Source organism: Linepithema humile, chromosome 2 (assembly GCF_040581485.1).
Source record: "Linepithema humile isolate Giens D197 chromosome 2, Lhum_UNIL_v1.0, whole genome shotgun sequence".
Classification (NCBI taxonomy): domain Eukaryota; kingdom Metazoa; phylum Arthropoda; class Insecta; order Hymenoptera; family Formicidae; genus Linepithema; species Linepithema humile.
The window spans coordinates 34,746,914-34,765,352 of record NC_090129.1 but is presented as its reverse complement, the minus strand read 5'-3'; the positions used below and the strand labels follow the sequence as shown (position 1 = coordinate 34,765,352).

The 18,439-nt window shown below is 27.4% G+C and overlaps 3 protein-coding genes across 7 annotated transcripts; all 3 read left to right on the top strand.

Annotated features, from left to right (window-relative positions):
• The first annotated feature begins 144 nt into the window (after window positions 1–144).
• Window positions 145–7,786, top strand: LOC136997793 (odorant receptor 9a-like). Of its 5 annotated transcripts, XM_067349100.1 has the most exons (8): window positions 145–312; window positions 665–934; window positions 1,065–1,533; window positions 1,809–1,908; window positions 2,198–2,314; window positions 2,512–2,667; window positions 2,855–3,656; window positions 3,930–4,110. In XM_067349100.1, exons 1-7 carry the CDS (start codon window positions 282–284, stop codon window positions 2,906–2,908), a joined length of 1,197 nt encoding a protein of 398 aa, XP_067205201.1. In that variant the 5' UTR covers window positions 145–281; the 3' UTR covers window positions 2,909–3,656; window positions 3,930–4,110. The 5 variants fall into 5 exon arrangements, with proteins under 5 accessions (XP_067205201.1, XP_067205202.1, XP_067205200.1 ...); XM_067349099.1 differs by lacking the exons at window positions 145–312; window positions 665–934; window positions 1,065–1,533; ... (1 more) ...; window positions 2,198–2,314; window positions 2,512–2,667 and adding exons at window positions 5,303–5,768; window positions 5,903–6,002; window positions 6,407–6,526; window positions 6,882–7,037; window positions 7,220–7,786 and having other exon boundaries at window positions 2,926–3,656; window positions 3,971–4,240; XM_067349101.1 differs by lacking the exons at window positions 145–312; window positions 665–934; window positions 1,065–1,533; ... (1 more) ...; window positions 2,198–2,314; window positions 2,512–2,667 and adding exons at window positions 5,303–5,768; window positions 5,903–6,002; window positions 6,407–6,526; window positions 6,882–7,139 and having other exon boundaries at window positions 2,924–3,656; window positions 3,971–4,240.
• Window positions 7,787–8,473: 687 nt separating this feature from the next.
• LOC136997792 (odorant receptor 43a-like) lies at window positions 8,474–13,632 on the top strand. Its single transcript, XM_067349097.1, has 7 exons — window positions 8,474–9,236; window positions 9,509–9,778; window positions 10,141–10,609; window positions 11,333–11,432; window positions 11,634–11,753; window positions 11,997–12,152; window positions 12,367–13,632. The coding sequence occupies exons 1-7, from the start codon at window positions 9,194–9,196 to the stop codon at window positions 12,418–12,420; spliced, it is 1,212 nt and encodes a 403-aa protein (XP_067205198.1). The 5' UTR covers window positions 8,474–9,193; the 3' UTR covers window positions 12,421–13,632.
• Window positions 12,250–18,418, top strand: LOC136997794 (odorant receptor 9a-like). Its single transcript, XM_067349105.1, has 7 exons — window positions 12,250–13,604; window positions 13,919–14,188; window positions 15,275–15,740; window positions 15,875–15,974; window positions 16,376–16,495; window positions 16,891–17,046; window positions 17,231–18,418. Exons 1-7 carry the CDS (start codon window positions 13,574–13,576, stop codon window positions 17,282–17,284), a joined length of 1,197 nt encoding a protein of 398 aa, XP_067205206.1. The 5' UTR covers window positions 12,250–13,573; the 3' UTR covers window positions 17,285–18,418.
• Window positions 18,419–18,439: the final 21 nt, after the last annotated feature.

Sequence of the window (18,439 nt, the reverse complement as noted above, 5' to 3'; positions counted from 1 at the left end):
AAAAATGCACATTTGTGTCTTTCAAGCGAGCAGGTACTTATCAACCAGTTATTATGTCACTTTTTATTCATGAATACCTCGTTGTTGCAAGAGAAATTTAAAAAAATTGCACAACGAGGGGTGAGTTTAAAACTTTTTCGACCTTTCGCTTTACACATGTTGATCGTCTCACGCTTTTAAGAATTTTTATTCTGCTCACGCGTAAAAGTGCTTCTCCTTAAAAAAAATTAACGTCGCTTTATGCTAAAGAGACAAACGGCAGTCTATAACTAACATTCGACATGGAAGCTTCAAAATATCCAGCATATCAAGGTACTTCTTATCGTAAATAATCAGTTATCATCAATAAAAGATTGAATAAGTATTTTATTAAAAATGAAAAAAATATGTTTGTATAATAACGATATAATACATTTTTTTTATATGTTGACTTGAAAATTATGTTTCAAAATTTTATTAAAATTTATACGGCTTGTATAAAATAAATTTATATGAAACAAATTATCTAAATATTTTTACATTTTGCATTATTATTGATTCAGCATGCATATCGATAGATTATTTAATATATTGCTATTTGATAGATCAACTAATATGTACATTTGATTAACTAATTGTATTTATTAACTTTTGACGCGACTTATGTAACTTCTGTAACAGATAGATTTCGAATGGGCGGTGAAGTTGAATCGATATAGTCTAGAATTGATTGGGCTTTGGCCCAAGTTTGAGCAAACTACGAGAGAAAAATACATGTCCAATTTACGTGTGCTTTTCGTTTTCTCGTTGCTAATGCTTGTCATAGTGATACCTGCCATACATTCCTTGATAAGAGTTCGTTCAAACATTATGATAGTGATAGATAATCTGCAATTTATTTTACCAATTATCACCTCCGTGCTAAGGCTCGTAATTTTTTGGTGGAAGAAAGAAGGTAGGTATAATTAAAAGTTTACTTATTAAACAATATAAAATATTTTAACAAATATTAAATTTTAATGACACGTTATATGCCATAATAATTAATTCTTGTGTAATTCACATTTTTTTTTGTATTTTTAAAGCTATTACACCGCTAATTAGAATGATTGCGAACGATTGGGTAAAATTAAAAACACCTGACGAAAGAACAACAATGATCGCTAGAGCGCAAACTGCGCGAATAATTATTACACTTGGATATAGCATAATGGGAGCAGCATTAGCTGTTGCGATTATTTTGCCTATTTTTGGATATTCGATGAGGTACATAACGAATATCACTGATCCGGGCAGATTATTACCGCTGCAGACATACTATATTTACGATGTCACCAAGAGTCCACAATACGAGCTAACATTTATTTTTCAATCCATCGCTATGTTTTTCTGTATTATGCCTTATACAGGCATAGACAATTTTCTTAGTCTCTTGGTATTTCATATATGTGGTCAGCTGGACATTCTTAAAAATCGTCTCGTCCGTATAAAAAATGTTACGAATTATGTTAACGTTTTAAAAAGTTGTGCAATGGATCATGCGCGACTACTTAGGTATTCTTTCTTTTATGTTTCTTAGGTTTTTACAAATTATATATAGATCTACACATTTAAGTAATATGAATATTAATACAATGCGAAATATGAAAATAATTTTTGATTTAAAAAATAGAATTAATTCTAATTAATTTTAATGCAATGAATATTAATAGTAATTATTTTCGGATAATATAATAATTTTTTTTAAGCAGAAATGTCGACATTAAACAAAACAATGGAGTTTGTGCTATTTATTATCGATGTAAATTAATATACATATTACTTTGTAGCGCTATTGCCATTATAGAAGATACATTCAATGCAATGCTGCTCATGTTATTTCTATACTTTGGTGGTCTCTTCGCTTTCCATGGATTTTACACAATGACTGTAAGTACACTATTTATAAGAATTTTTATTCTATAATTTATTGTATTACGCAATTTTTATACACATAAAAGCAATCTCATTTTCACAAGTGTTGTGCATCAAATATTTTTGTGATTATATTTTTTTCGTGTTTTCATCATAGGTTTTAAATTAAATAAAAGATTTAAAAATAAGATTTGCAATAACAAAATATTCTATATTTAATGATACTTATATGCATAACAGTAAGATGCAAATATTTTGATAATATAAAATTATATACAATACTTTTATCTCTAATGATAATTAGCTTTTCGAAGAGCATAGCATATCGCTTTCTCACTTGGCGTATCTTGTGACTATCGTTACTAATACGTTTGGCCACATGTGTGTTTACTGCGCTGTCGGCGAAATTTTAACAGCGCAGGTAAATTTTTAATTCAATAATTTTACAATTACTTTTTTGCTCCAGTACAAATTATAATGTAATTTTTCTATAAAAATTATATTGTTTTTTTATTAAAATTAAATTTATCTTTTAACAAATAAACTTTATATAAATAAATTGCATAAAATGCTCAATTTTTATGATACTTATATGCCTATTTTTTTGACAATTTTGAGTGCAATCAAATCCATTATGCTGTATATTGTAACGAATGGTATAATCTGAATCCAAGAAATGCGCGTGATTTAGCACTTTTAATGGTCCGAACTAATAAGCCTTTCTATCTTACTGCTGGTAAAGTATTTACCTTGACAATGGCTACATTTTGCAACGTAAGTTACTTTCAATTTTATTTATAATTTTGGCATAAATAATATCAATAATTTTGATATAAATAATTATTTTTATGTCATATGTATATATAATATCAATAGTATTTTAGTCGTATGTTATCTTTTAATATTTTTTAAGCACTTACACATTTTTTATTACTTTTTATTAATAACATATGTCTTTTAGTTATTAAAAACATCAGCCGGTTATATATCAGTCATGCTTACAACAAGAAGTTAAGGAAGAATTTGAATTAGAAAGAATTATTGTTTTTTTCATATATGTATATTGTTTATAAATTGATAAAAAATTTAGTATAAAATAATAGTTGATTTAGATTATACAATATTAAGCAAAATTACAGAAAAGTTTTAAAATTACTTTGTGCGTCAAATTTTTTTCAAACCTTAAATTTTTATATTCTTCTCTTAAAAGAGGCATGTTACTGATACATCTCGATAGTATTGAAGTTCATTGTTGCCTGGCAAAAAGTTACATTATTTCTATTCAAAAAAGATTTTATTTATTTGCACGAAATAAAAATGTATAAATGTAACACTTTTTAGAACACTAAAAAAATTTTAATGCAAGGAAAGCATTTTCTACTTTACACGCAACGTGTTGCACGGTCTATAGACGATCTATAGTTAAGACCACACGCATCGCGTTTAAAATCGATTACCAGTGAAAAAAGAAAAAATGAACGTACTTAGTCTCTGGAGTGAGCAGGTACTTATTTACCAGCTTATTATGTCAGTTTTTATTCATGAATACCTCGGAAGTTGTTACAAGAGGAATTGAAAAAAGTCGCACAACAAAGGGGAGCGTAGAACTTTTTAAACCGTTCGCTCTATACGTTGATTGTCCACGTTTTCAAGAGTTTTTATTTTACACACACACTTCTCTGTGAAAAACAGTTAACGTCGCTTCATCATAAAGAGATAGATTGCGTTTGCCATGAAAACTTCAAAATATTTAGAATATCAAGGTGCTCTTTATTCCAAATGTTATAATTTTTTAAATCCGTTAATAATCATTATTAATTATAATATCTTAAAACTTGGATAAAATAGCAACAAACTAATACCTACGTTCTTTTTTTAAATCTATTGTTTTAAAGTATTGCGCAAACTTAATCTTAGCTTATATGAGATAAAGTATTTAAAAAATGTCTTTTTATCAAATTGATTATGATTATATTCAGGATTATGTTAGACAAATTAAATAATATGAGTTAATAACAATAATAATTTTTATTTAGAAATTTCTGGCGCAACTAATTGCAATTTTTGTAACAAATAGATTTTGAATGGGCAGTAAAATTAAATCGATATTGTCTAGAAATAGCAGGGCTTTGGCCTAAATCTGATTTAACTGCATGGAATAAAGTTATATGTAATTTACGTACGCTTCTGGTTTTCTTCAGTATATTTTTTGGTCTTTTAATACCTACCACACATTCACTGATAAAAATTAATGGAGACATTATGTTAATGATAGACAATCTACAGTTTACTTTACCAGTCATTGCTACTTTGCTAAAAATTGCAATTCTTTGGTGGAAAAAAGAAGGTAGATATAACTACAAATTTAAATGTAAAATATTTTGCTTATATAAAGATAACACTATATTTAAATCTTAATTGTCCTACATCCCGAGTTTTTTAAAGTAAACTTTGAAAGTTAGTTATTTATATTTTATAAGAGGCACAAATAATACCGTTTTTATAAAATACAAGGGTCGGTAATATAAACAATTTTTTTTCTCAGAAAATTTAATTCCTATAAACTATGGTTATTAACAAACATTTAGTTATTTTTCTACAAAGTTATCATTAAGAAAAGTGGTTGTGAAACCCTCAAGAGTCGCAACAAGGAATTTGACGGGTCTGGAATACAGCGTTTGATTCAAAGATGGCAAAAGTACGTACAAAATGATAGTGACTTTGTGAGAAAAAAACTGGATATTTGTTAACGACTGAAGATTATATCATGTAAAAACCATAGTTGCAGGAATTCAATTTTCTGAGAAAAAGAATTGAATGCATTACTTTCGTACCTCATACTTGCATATTATAATCGTATATTTAGTTAGTTTACTATATTTATATACAGGGTGTCCGTAAAGGTCGGGACTAAATTTATATAATGCCTTAATGATATTTAGTAGGTGAAAAAAATTAATGTGAACCTAGAACCTTAGAATCGGTGAAGTGTATCTAATCTGAATAATTACCGAACAATACTGCTCGTCAAACTTTGAACACATATAATTTTTTAATAAAGTGTTTTCGGACATAGGTTTATACAAACCTTTTTTATCTACTGAATCCTAACACACTCTATAAGCTTAGTCCCAACTTTTACGGACACTCCTATATAAAATTCAATATTCTAAATATAGTATCTATTATATTTTACGATCACTACATCAAAATTTTATATAAAAATTTAAATCTTTTTATAATCTAGATTAATTTTTTATGAGTAATATTTTATAAATTTTTATTTTAAATTATATTTGTTATTAAGTTTTTAATAAAATTTTAAGGTTTTTATATCATTGTATCATACAAATTTTATTACAAAACTAAATTTTTATCATCCGTAATACATTTTTCTATTTTTTTGAAGCTCTCATATCTATAATAGATATGATCGCGAACGATTGGAGAACACCGAAAACTTCATGGGAGAAAATGAGGATGATTACACGAGCACAGACTGCTCGTACAATTACTAAGTGTGCATATTGCCTAATGACAATCAGTTTCTTTGTTTTGTTAGTTTTGCCTGCTTGTAATTTTTCAGTGAGATATGTGACAAATATTACTGATCCAGGCAGACCATTACCAATACAATCGCGTTATACCTATGATATAACTAAAAGTCCACATTATGAGTTAACATTTATTTCTCAAGGTATAAGTACGTTTTTATGCATGATATATTACATAGGTGCAGATAGTTTTTTTAGTTTCTTGGTACTTCATATCTGTGGTCAATTGGACATACTAAGAAATCGCATTCTGCATTTGGAAATAATAAATTATGCTTACAATTTGAAAATGTGTGTGACGGATCATACGCGACTACTCAGGTATCGCATTCCTAATCTTATATTTCATAAATATATTTTGATCTTATATAAGTATAGACATAAAAATTATACATTAGAAAATTAAAAAAAAATTTTTACATATAAATATTAATATATTATTTATTTCTTTATAGAAGTATCGTTCTCGTAGAACATACATTTAATATCATGATGCTTGCATTATTTTTATACTTTGCTATTCTCCTTTCCTTTTATGGATTTCTTATTTTGGATGTAAGTTTATAAAAGCTTTTAATATACAACATAATAATTTGTTTACAGTGCTTTGTGTGTCATATAATTTCGAAACATATAAAGATAATATATATTATTATTTACACGAATCGAGTGTCCTATATTATTATTTGATTCGTTGATTTTGAATTAATTTAATCTAAAAATTTAATCTAAAATATGTGACTTTACGGCAAAATATTGAAGACATACATCTAAAAAATAAAAGTTTTTCTTATGATAATATAAGATACGACTTAAAATTAGTTAAAGGACTTGATAATGAAAATAGTAACTATAAAATACTCTACATACATTGATGTGGACATCTCTATGGCTACTTCAACTGTGTAATAGTTATTAATTATATTCTATATTTTTGTATTTCATAATGGAACGACTAGCTTTCGGAGGGTGGAAATGACTTATCGATTTTTCGAGCGGCATATCTCATAAGTGTTATAATCAATTTCGTTTGTCACTCGTGCCTTTATTGCGCTATCGGTGAAATTTTATTATTGCAAGTAAATTAGAAACTCCTTAATTCTTGTAGTAATTTTTCCGACTTTTTATACAATTAGTATTTTAACTTTCCAAAAAATGGTGCAATTAAACAAATTTACACTTCTATTAAATAAAATTTACGTAAATAAATGCTATATAAAACTTTATGAATATATCAGTCAAAATTTATCATTTACATGTATTATTGTTAAAATATACATTATTATTATTATTATTATTATTATTATTATTTTATATCTAAATATATATGTATTTGTGTGTGTGTGTGTGTATTGCACAAAACACACGTATGAATTTTATTCGTGTAGTCATATTCTGTCTAAAGTTTTTAATTAATTTTTCAATAAATTTAAGTGTAAACGTATCCATTATGCTGCATATTCTAATAAATGGTATAATCTGGAACCACGAAATTCACGGAATATGATTCTTTTAATGGTCAGAACAAATGAATCTGTCTATCTTACTGTTGGTAGATTGTTCCCTTTAACAATGTCTACATTTTCCAACGTAGGTTATTAAAAATTTTTGCTATAATTTTTATATAAATGATATGTTATTATATACAACATATATGTATTGCAACACGTATAGTTTTGTATAATATATAAAATAGATATTATTTTTTTACATCTCCTTGCATGGTAATTATATATCTTATTATATTTTACTGAAATAATTATATTTTTCAGCTAATAAAAACATCTGCTAGTTATATTTCTGTTTTACTTACAACAAAACAATAACTTTAAAACTATGATAAATTCACGTTAGTTAACATTATAAAAATTATATCACTATTCCAACTTTATTTAAAGTTACAAACGCAAGATGAATATCAAAGTTTATTAAATAAAACTTTGGAAACATTAAAACTACTCCTAATATAAGAAAAAAACTAATATGAAAAAAGGCTACATGTTTCACTATTATTAAGAAATAAATGTACATAGTTTATACATATATATATTTTTATTGGATTTAAAATATGTAAGTAATTATTTAAAACAAGTAATAGAAGTGAGAAATTGTAAAAGTTCAACCGCTATTATATAAAAATAGATAAAATTACTTCCTTTTAATAAAGGTTATTGTATTTATCCATATGAATAAAATTGTATGCACAGTTTTTGGAAGCATATATATATATATATATATATGTGAAGTAAATAAAATCTTTATTGTACCAATGACACAATTTTATTTTTGCTAGCTATAGGAAGGAAACTATTAAAAGTTCGAGCACCATCCAATTTTTTCAGAATTCAATATATACGTCTAATCGACTATAAGTGCGTGGGACATGAGGGATATACATCATGCCATATATTCGCTCCAAAGGACAATAGCAAGACCATCCACCTGTTGTTATCCACGTTTTTGTGCACGCACACTTTTTTCATCACTTCGCATTAAGAGGCGTAACCTTGCAACAAGAGATGCTTGGAATATTGAAGGGAGTTTATGGTAAGTTATCATCGTACAATGTAAAAATTTTTATTGCGTGCATACGCGTTGTCTGAGAGGGTAACGTTGATCTGTGACAGAGGGACAGAAGGTAGTCTCTGAGCAGCATTCATCATGAATACTTCGAGAAACTCGGAATACGGAGGTGCTCGAGAATTATCATTCTCGTAGAAGTCGCGACAATAGTCTTGATGAAGATCAATTTTAGTTTATAACGTCATTGTATGACAAATTCTTAGGACATACAGTTAACATTGTGCAACGTTAAAAATCAACATTTTTTGGTTCAGTTTTACAATATGTGAACTAAAGTGATTAGTGCGGATAAAAAAGTAATAGAGGAGAAAGGGATAGCTTTAAAACAATTATGCGAGTGTCATTCTATAATCGCACACTCATATGCACAATTTAATTTGAATTATTGCAGTACATTAAATATTATAAACTTCTTTTACAATTAAGAACAATTTAATTTATCAAATTTTTTCAATGAGTAGATTTTGAATGGACGGTGAAATTAAATTATTTTAGTCTAGTATTGATTAGATTTTGAACAATGGATAAAAAAAGTTGGCGAGAAAGGCCATTGCGTACCGTTTGTTTTCTTTTCTATATTAATCATGTGTACAATTCCATCATTGCATTCAGTAACAAAAGTTCGTAGAAATATCTTGCTGCTCATAGACTTACAATTTACTGTACCAGTAATGACTAATACACTCGCGATTTTTTGGTGGAAAACAAAAGGTAATTGTATAATTTATAAACATCAAATATTAAGTGCTACTGTCTAAACGGAACAACCAAACATTATAAAAATACCTATTGCTTATTAATATCGTTATATTTATCATACACAATTGTCTGAATTGTATACACGAAATGTAGAATGTAAAATTATTATTATTAACCGTTTGTATCGGCGAAAAGCGCAAGAATTCAACAGGTAAGTGCAACCCTTTGCTTTGTTATTTTCTTCCTATTAAGGAAAGAAAGAGGTTTAACTTTTTCTCCAACAGAATTGCGAGAAATTTTAACATCAAAACTTTGACAATAAGGCAGTTCTCATCCCTTTGAAATATTAAAAATTGCGCCTAAAGATAGACTCAACTATAATTGCGACGTTTTTTACACGAGCATGCGTGACAGCACTCGTCTCACATCAGTCTCATCAAAGCAGCGGAACAGTTCGGAGTCTTATGGCCTGCGATATGAGTACTAATGAACTCTCGGGATACGCAGGTGCTTGTACATATGCGACACAGTATTTGCATGCAACATAGTTTCTTACATGTCTCATAAACATACAGCATAAAAATATTAATCTGTAGATTCTATTTTTTTTATTGCTGTTACGTTAAAATACTAAATAAGATGAATGTTAGCAAAACGAAAAATAATTTTGTGAATTTTTTCGCATTTGCAACTACGATTGTAAATTAAGAAGATGCTAAATTTTGAGCAAATTCTTATCATAATTTACCATTTTTTAAATTAGCTTGGTTTGCTTTCAGATTTTGAGTGGGCGGTTCAACTAAATCGTTTCAGCTTGAAAATGATCGGTCTTTGGCCGGAAGAAACTGGCAGCTCACAAGAGAAGCTGTTTTCAAATTTACGATTTTCATGCGTCATCATCGTCATCACTTGCGTCTGTACTACTCCTTCGTTATATTTGCTACTGAAAGTTTGGGGTGACATGATGGCAATGATAGACAATATTTTATTCACTTTACCTTTATTGTCGCTCTCCATGAAACTGTTCATTATGTGGTGGAAGAAAGAAAGTAAGTAAATAATGAAATGGATGAAACACTAGTATACACGACAATTACATCTTATTTTGTAGTTTAAATTTCCACAATAGATTTTTGACATTAAAAAAGAATTAAAATTTTTACATTTTGAATCGTTTTGAATGTTAAAGTTTTTGTAATATACACCATCTCATCTATTTTAAAATAAAATTTTATAATGCGAATATTCCCAACATTTTCTACTGTTTATTTTAACACTGTTTGTTATGGAATACGTCTGCATAATTTTATATTACAATATATCTTTATTAAATTTTTTGTTTAAATTTTTTTGACCATGTTATAATAATTTCCATTTAATATGCGCATAAATAACCAATCCTTTTCTCAAGCATTGTCGTCATTAATGACCATGATCGTTCATGACTGGGTCAAATCAAAATCCCGCGACGAGCGAGACATTATGATGCGTCGTGCTCAAGACGCTCGTCTAATTATCATGTTCAGCTATATCATAATGGGTTTATCACTGACAATTTTGATAGTTACTTCCATCTTTGGGTATACCTTAAGGCATGTAACAAACGTCACCGATGCTAGCAGGCCATTGCCACTACAGGCATTTTATATCTATGATATATCCGTCAGCCCGCAGTTTGAACTTACATTTTTTATTCAATGCATCACTCTATTGATGGTTGCGCTTTCTTACACTGGTACTGATAATTTCCTCGGACTTCTCATCTTTCATATTTGTGGCCAATTGGAAAATTTAACAAACCGCTTGTATCGGATGCGCAAATCCACAAACTTCATCGCGGCTCTGAGAAACAATGTCATGGATCATATACGGCTTATCAGGTTTTGTTCTCACAATATGCCTTGCGCAGTTAGTGAATTTGCATATTGACACATTTCGTTAATCATATTAGTTACACATACGACAAATCCAGCAGTGCGTTGCGCGATAAATGTATCACACAACCGTTTTTTTTGATAAATCATCAAGACTTGAATTTATGCGAATATGTTATCTTGTCAATCTTTCCTAATTTGCGTTTTTCTTGGAACAAAAACATTAAATTTTTTGCGTTTAATGTAACGCAAATACATCATTTATATTCACAGTTTAAAATTGATCACGCATTATATTTAATTTTGAAATAAATTGCATTAATCTTATTGCGCAATAATGTTATCAAAAATTTTTTACAAATGACACATGTCTTTGTATTTTTACTTTAAAATTGATTAAATTTTGACAAAAATTAATTTTCTTATCCTACTTTTATTAAATATTTTTATACATTAGTTCTATATTACTACACACATCGAATTTTGCAGTAGCATGCATATGTATATTTAACGTATCAAATTATTTTGTATTTTTGTCAGTAAATGTATTGAATTTTATAATGGTTTTTTTCGCGCTTTGCAATCATTACAAACTAAATTTTCTTATAAATCTCAAGAAACATAAATGATAATTATATTATTTAGACACTTTGAAACAATTTGAAACAATTATTTAGTATAGAATTACGTTGTGTGTATATGTGATAACAATTAAAAATTTTCTTTTAGATCTATTGCAATGATCGAAGATACCTTCACATTAACGCTGTTACAATTATTTCTTTATTTCGGTATTATGTTTTGTATTTACGGATTTCTTGTCGTTACAGTAAGTTAAGCCACATTTTTCGAAAATTATTCATTAATTAATATTTTGGGGAATGTCGTACACGGTCTGTAATCATTTTTTTATATAGTATACTTAAATAGTATACTCATATAGTATACTTAATTATATAAAAACTTTTGTGTATTAATAATTAAACTTTAATTTATTTTATTTAATATATTACAAATGTGCATTAATTAGGTAATCTTCGAAGAGAAAAATGTGTCTCTCAAAAGAGCAATATTTCTTATCTTAGTAATTTGTACTGCATTTACTCATATGTGTCTCTATTGTGCTGCTGGCGAATTTCTAGTAATGAAGGTAAGTCTTTTGTTTAATAGATACATATATGATTACATGAGTTAATCATTTATTAATTTTTTTATCTCATTGTGCACTCAAATGATGAAGAGACCTATTTTTCTTTAAGTCTCAAAATGTCATCAAAAATTACAATTAATGCAAATACACATTTGTACTTGAATGCAAAAATTTCTAAAAATACATACTTATTACATTATTTTAATGTATTTTTACATTGAGTTTGACATTTATTTTATTAAGTACGAAAAGGTTTACAACGCGGTGTGCGAATGCAAATGGTATACTTTGGAAACAACGGAAGCAAAAAGTCTAATTTTTCTGCTGCTTCGCACAAACAAACCACTCTACATTACAGCTGGGAAAATCGTACCTATGACGATGTCTACATTCTGCAGTGTAAGATAGCAATTTATGTTATAGTATTAAATGTAAATTTTATTTGAGTACAAAAATTTCGATGTACAAAAAAATTTTTTTTTAATTTTTTCTTATTTGTTTCCTCTTTCTCTCATTTTCATCATTATCTATTAATATTCTAATATATTATTATTTTATATTATGTGTGTGTATAATTTTATTCATTAATTCGTATATTTGTGTATATTTTTAGATATTAAAAACGTCGGGTGGGTATATATCAGTTTTACTCGCAAATCGGAATTAAGATAAATCTAATGTCAAAAGTAGCAAAGATTAGAGCAAAAAATACTTTTCAATAGAATGCGCAATATAACTTTATTATTAGCTGCTTTATTATTAGCTGCTTTCTCATTAGCATATTAAAAAAATGAAACATTTGTAAGAATATTTGACCAATGAAAAATAATGTAACATTAACCTTTGTTGAAAACGACTGCAGTGTTATTCTTCATGTATTACACACACACTTGAATTTTAATTAACTTTTTATAAATTCAAAATTTTTAAGAAATTTTAGTATTTTTTATAAATATAACAAACTGCTTTTTAGAAGCTGCTTTTAAAAAATGCATTGCCTAAATAATTTACGTTTTTAAACAATTAAAATTTTTATTAATCGCTCGAAAGTAGATCATCTATCATGAATCATGCAGAAATTTTCAAAAAACTGTCACATTATCACCTGTATTTTGAATGACGTACATATGTTTTTTCTTGTGAAATTATAATTACATATTTAAATGTAAAATAATTTGTTTATATAAAGATAGCACTATATGTATTTTTTATTTGTCCTACATTCCGAATTTCTATAAGTGAAAATACGTGATTATATTTTTTTCATGCTTTCATCATAAGTTTTAAATTAAATGTTAATGATTTATCTCAAGTATTGAAGTTCATTATTGTCTGGCAATAAGTTACATTACTTCTATCCAAAAGAGATTTTATTTATTTGCACAAAATAAAAATGTATAAATATAACACTTTTTTAAAGCACTTTTTAGAACACTAAAAAATTGTAGTGCTAGAAAAGAATTTTTTACTTTACACGCAACGTGTTGCACGGTCTATAGACGATCTATAGCTAAGATCACACACATCGCGTTTAAAATCGATTACCAGTGAAAGAAGAAAAAATGAACGTACTTAGTCTCTGGAGTGAGCAGGTACTTATCTACCAGCTTATTATGTCAGTTTTTATTCATGAATACCTCGGAAGTTGTTACAAGAGGAATTGAAAAAAGTCGCACAACAAAGAGGAGCGTAGAACTTTTTAAACCGTTCGCTCTATACGTTGATTGTCCACGTTTTCAAGAGTTTTTATTTTACACACACACTTCTCTGTGAAAAACAGTTAACGTCGCTTCATCATAAAGAGATAGATTGCGTTTGCCATGGAAACTTTAAAATATTTAGAATATCAAGGTGCTCTTTATTCCAAATGTTATAATTTTTTAAGTCCGTTAATAATCATTATTAATTATAATATCTTAAAACTTGGATAAAATAGTAACAAACTAATACCTACGTTTTTTTTTTAAATCTATTGTTTTAAAATATTGCGCAAACTTAATCTTAGCTTATATGAGATAAAGTATTTAAAAAATGTCTTTTTATCAAATTGATCATGATTATATTCAGGATTATGTTAGACAAATTAAATAATATGAGTTAATAACAATAATAATTTTTATTTAGGAATTTCTGGCGTAACTAATTGCAATTTTTGTAACAAATAGATTTCGAATGGGCAGTAAAATTAAATCGATATTGTCTAGAAGTAGCAGGGCTTTGGCCTAAATCTGATTTAACTGCATGGAATAAAGTTATGTGTAATTTACGTACGCTTCTGGTTTTCTTTAGTATATTTTTTGGTCTTGTAATACCTACCACACATTCACTGATAAAAGTTAAAGGAGACATTATGTTAATGATAGACAATCTACAGTTTACTTTACCAATCATTGCTACTTTGCTAAAAATTACAATACTTTGGTGGAAAAAAGAAGGTAGATATAACTACAAATTTAAATGTAAAATAATTGCTTTATATAAAGATAACTATAAAGATATAAAGATAATACTATATTTAAGTTTTAATTGTCCTACATTTTGAATTTTTTAAAGTAAACTTTGAAAGTTAGTTATTTATATTTTATAGAAGGCACAAATAATACCGTTTTCATAAAATACGAGGGTCGGTAATATAAACAATTTTTTTTCTCAGAAAATTTAATTCCTACAAACTATGGTTATTAACAAACATTTAGTTATTTTTTTACAAAGTTACCGTTAAGAAAAGTGTTTGCGAAACTCTCAAGAGTCGCAACAAGGAATTTGACCGGTCTGGAATACAGCGTTTAATTCAAAGATGGCAAAAGTACGTACAAAATGATAGTGACTTTGTGAGAAAAAAACTGAATATTTGTTAACGACTGAAGATTATATTATGTAAAAATCATAATTGTAGGAATTTAATTTTCTGAGAAAAAGAATTGAATGCATTACTTTCGTACCTCATACTTGCATATTATAATCGTATATTTAGTTAGTTTATTATATTTATATACAGGGTGTCCGTAAAGGTCGGGACTAAATTTATATAATGCCTTAATGATATTTAGTGAAAAAAATTTATGTGAACCTAGAACCTTAGAATCGGTGAAGTGTATTTAATCTGAATAACTACCGAACAATACTGCTCGTCAAACTTTGAACGCATATAATTTTTTAATAAAGCGTTTTCGGACATAAGTTTATACAAACCTTTTTTATCTACTGGATCCTAACACACTCTATAAGCTTAGTCCCAACTTTTACGGACACTCCTATATATAAAATTCAATATTCTAAATATAGTATCTATTTTATATATATTTTGCGACCACTACATCAAAATTTTATATAAAAATTTAAATCTTTTTATAATCTAGATTAATTTTTTATGAGTAATATTTTATAAATTTTTATTTTAAATTATATTTGTTATTAAGTTTTTAATAAAATGTTAAGGTTTTTATATCATTGTATCATACAAATTATATTACAAGACTAAATTTTTATCATCCGTAATACATTTTTCTATTTTTTTGAAGCTCTCATATCTATAATAGATATGATCGCGAACGATTGGAGAACACCGAAAACTTCATGGGAGAAAATGAGGATGATTACACGAGCACAGACTGCTCGTACAATTACTAAGTGTGCATATTGCCTAATGACAATCAATTTCTTTGTTTTGTTAGTTTTGCCTGCTTGTAATCTTTCAGTGAGATATGTGACAAATATTACTGATCCAGGCAGACTATTACCAGTACAATCGCGTTATACCTATGATATAATTAAAAGTCCACATTATGAGTTAACATTTATTTCTCAAAGTATATGTTTGTTTTTATGCATGATACATTACATAGGTATAGATAGTTTTTTTAGTTTCTTGGTACTTCATATCTGTGGTCAATTGGAAATATTAAGAAATCGCATTCTACATTTGGAAATAATGAATTATGCTTACAATTTGAAAATGTGTGTGATGGATCATACGCGACTACTCAGGTATCGCATTTCTAATCTTATATTTCATAAATATATTTTGATCTTATATAAGTATAGACATAAAAATTCTACATTAGAAAATTAAAAAAAAATTTTTACATATAAATATTAATATATCATTTATTTCTTTATAGAAGTATCGTTCTCATAGAACATACATTTAATATCATGATGCTTGCATTATTTTTATACTTTGCTATTCTCCTTTCCTTTTATGGATTTCTTATTTTGGATGTAAGTTTATAAAAGTTTTTAATATACAACTTAATAATTTGTTTACAGTGCTTTGTGAGTCATATAATTTCGAAACATATAAAGATAATATATATTATTTACACGAATCGAGTGTCCTATATTATTATTTGATTCGTTGACTTTGAATTAATTTAATCTAAAAATTTAATTTAAAATATGTGATTTCACGGCAAGATATTGAAGACATACATCTAAAAAATAAAAGTTTTTCTTAAGAAAATATAAGATACGACTTAAAATTAGTTAAAGGACTTGATAATGAAAATAGTAACTATAAAATACTCTACATACATTGATGTGGACATCTCTATGGCTACTTCAACTGTGAAATGGTTATTAATTATATTCCATATTTTTGTATTTCATAATGGAACGACTAGCTTTCGGAGGGTGGAAATGACTTGTCGATTTTTCGAGCGGCATATCTCATAAGTATTATAATCAATTTCGTTTGTCACTCGTGCCTTTATTGCGCTATCGGTGAAATTTTATTATTGCAAGTAAATTTGAAACTCCTTAATTCTTATAGTAATTTTTTCGACTTTTTATACAATTAGTATTTTAACTTTCCAAAAAATGATGCAGTTATACAAATTTACACTTCTATTAAATAAAATTTACGTAAATAAATGCTATATAAAACTTTATGAATATATCAGTTAAAATTTATTATTTACATATATTATTGTTAAAATATACATTATTATTATTATTATTATTTTATATCTAAATATATATGTAGTTGTGTGTGTGTGTGTGTGTGTGTGTGTGTGTGTGTGTGTGTGTGTGTGTGTGTGTGTGTGTGTGTGTGTGCTGCACAAAACACACGTATAAATTTTATTCGTGTAGTCATATTCTGTCTAAAGTTTTTAATTAATTTTTCAATAAATTTAAGTGTAAACGTATCCATTATGCTGCATATTCTCATAAATGGTATAATCTGGAACCACAAAATTCACGGAATATGATTCTTTTAATGGTCAGAACAAATGAACCTGTTTATCTTACTGCCGGTAGACTGTTTCCTTTAACAATGTCTACATTTTGCAACGTAGGTTATTAAAAATTTTAGCTATAATTTTTATATAGGTGATATGTTATTATATACTACATATACGTATATTGCAACACGTATAGTTTTGTATAATATATAAAATAGATATTATTTTTTTACATCTTTTTGCATGGTAATTATATATCTTATTATATTTTACTGATATAATTATATTTTTCAGCTAATAAAAACATCTGTTAGTTATATTTCTGTTTTACTTACAACAAAACAATAACTTCAAAACTATGATAAATTCACGTTAGTTAACATTATAAAAATTATATCACTATTTCAACTTTATTTAAAATTACAAACGCAAGATGAATATCAAAGTTTATTAAATAAAACTTCGGAAACATTAAAACTACTCCTAATATAAGAAAAAAACTAATATGAAAAAAGGCTACATGTTTCACTATTATTAAGAAATAAATGTACATAGTTTATATATATATATATATATATATATATTTTTATTGGATTTAAAATATGTAAGTAATTATTGAAAACTAGTGATAGAAGTGAGAAATTGTAAAAGTTCAACCGCTATTATATAGAAATAGATAAAATTACTTCCTTTTAATAAAGGTTATTGTATTTATCCATATGAATAAAATTGTATGCACAGTTTTTGGAAGCATATATATATATGAAGTAAATGAAATCTTTATTGTACCAATGACACAATTTTATTGTTGCTAGCTATAGGAAGGAAGCTATTAAAAGTTCGAGCACCATCCAATTTTTTGCAGAATTCAATATATACGTCTAATCGACTATAAGTGCGTGGGACCATGAGGGATATACATCATGCCATATATTCGCTCCAAAGGACAATAGCAAGACTATCCACCTGTTGTTATCCACGTTTTTGTGCACGCACACTTTTTTCATCACTTCGCATCAAGAGGCGTAACCTTGCAACAAGAGATGCTTGGAATATTGAAGGGAGTTTATGGTAAGTTATCATCGTACAATGTAAAAATTTTTATTGCGTGCATACGCGTTGTCTGAGGGGGTAACGTTGATCTATGACAGAGGGACAGAAGGTAGTCTCTAGGCAGCATTCAACATGAATACTTCGAGAAACTCGGAATACGGAGGTGCTCGAGAATTATCATTCTCGTAGAAGTCGCGACAATAGTCTTGATGAAGATCAATTTTAGTTTATAACGTCATTGTATAACAAATGCATTCTTAGGACATACAGTTAACATTGCAATTTTAACAGTGCAACGTTAAAAATCAACATTTTTTTGTTCAGTCTTACAATATGTGAACTAAAGTGATTTGTGCGGATAAAAAAGTAATAAAGGAGAAAGGGATGGTTTAAAACAATTATGCGAGTGTCATTCTATAATCGCGCACTCATAAGCACAATTTAATTTGA

Coding starts and splice junctions, on each gene's coding strand:
- LOC136997793 (XM_067349099.1), top strand. CDS start 3,626: ATGAAAACTTCAAAATATTTAGAATATCAAG. Junction 4,241..5,302: donor TCTTTGGTGGAAAAAAGAAG/GTAGATATAACT, acceptor ATTTTTTTGAAG/CTCTCATATCTATAATAGAT. Junction 6,003..6,406: donor ATGGATTTCTTATTTTGGAT/GTAAGTTTATAA, acceptor TGGAACGACTAG/CTTTCGGAGGGTGGAAATGA.
- LOC136997792 (XM_067349097.1), top strand. CDS start 9,194: ATGGCCTGCGATATGAGTACTAATGAACTCTCGGGATACGCAG. Junction 11,754..11,996: donor GCGAATTTCTAGTAATGAAG/GTAAGTCTTTTG, acceptor TATTTTATTAAG/TACGAAAAGGTTTACAACGC. Junction 12,153..12,366: donor CGATGTCTACATTCTGCAGT/GTAAGATAGCAA, acceptor GTATATTTTTAG/ATATTAAAAACGTCGGGTGG.
- LOC136997794 (XM_067349105.1), top strand. CDS start 13,574: ATGGAAACTTTAAAATATTTAGAATATCAAG. Junction 14,189..15,274: donor ACTTTGGTGGAAAAAAGAAG/GTAGATATAACT, acceptor ATTTTTTTGAAG/CTCTCATATCTATAATAGAT. Junction 15,741..15,874: donor GATCATACGCGACTACTCAG/GTATCGCATTTC, acceptor ATTTCTTTATAG/AAGTATCGTTCTCATAGAAC.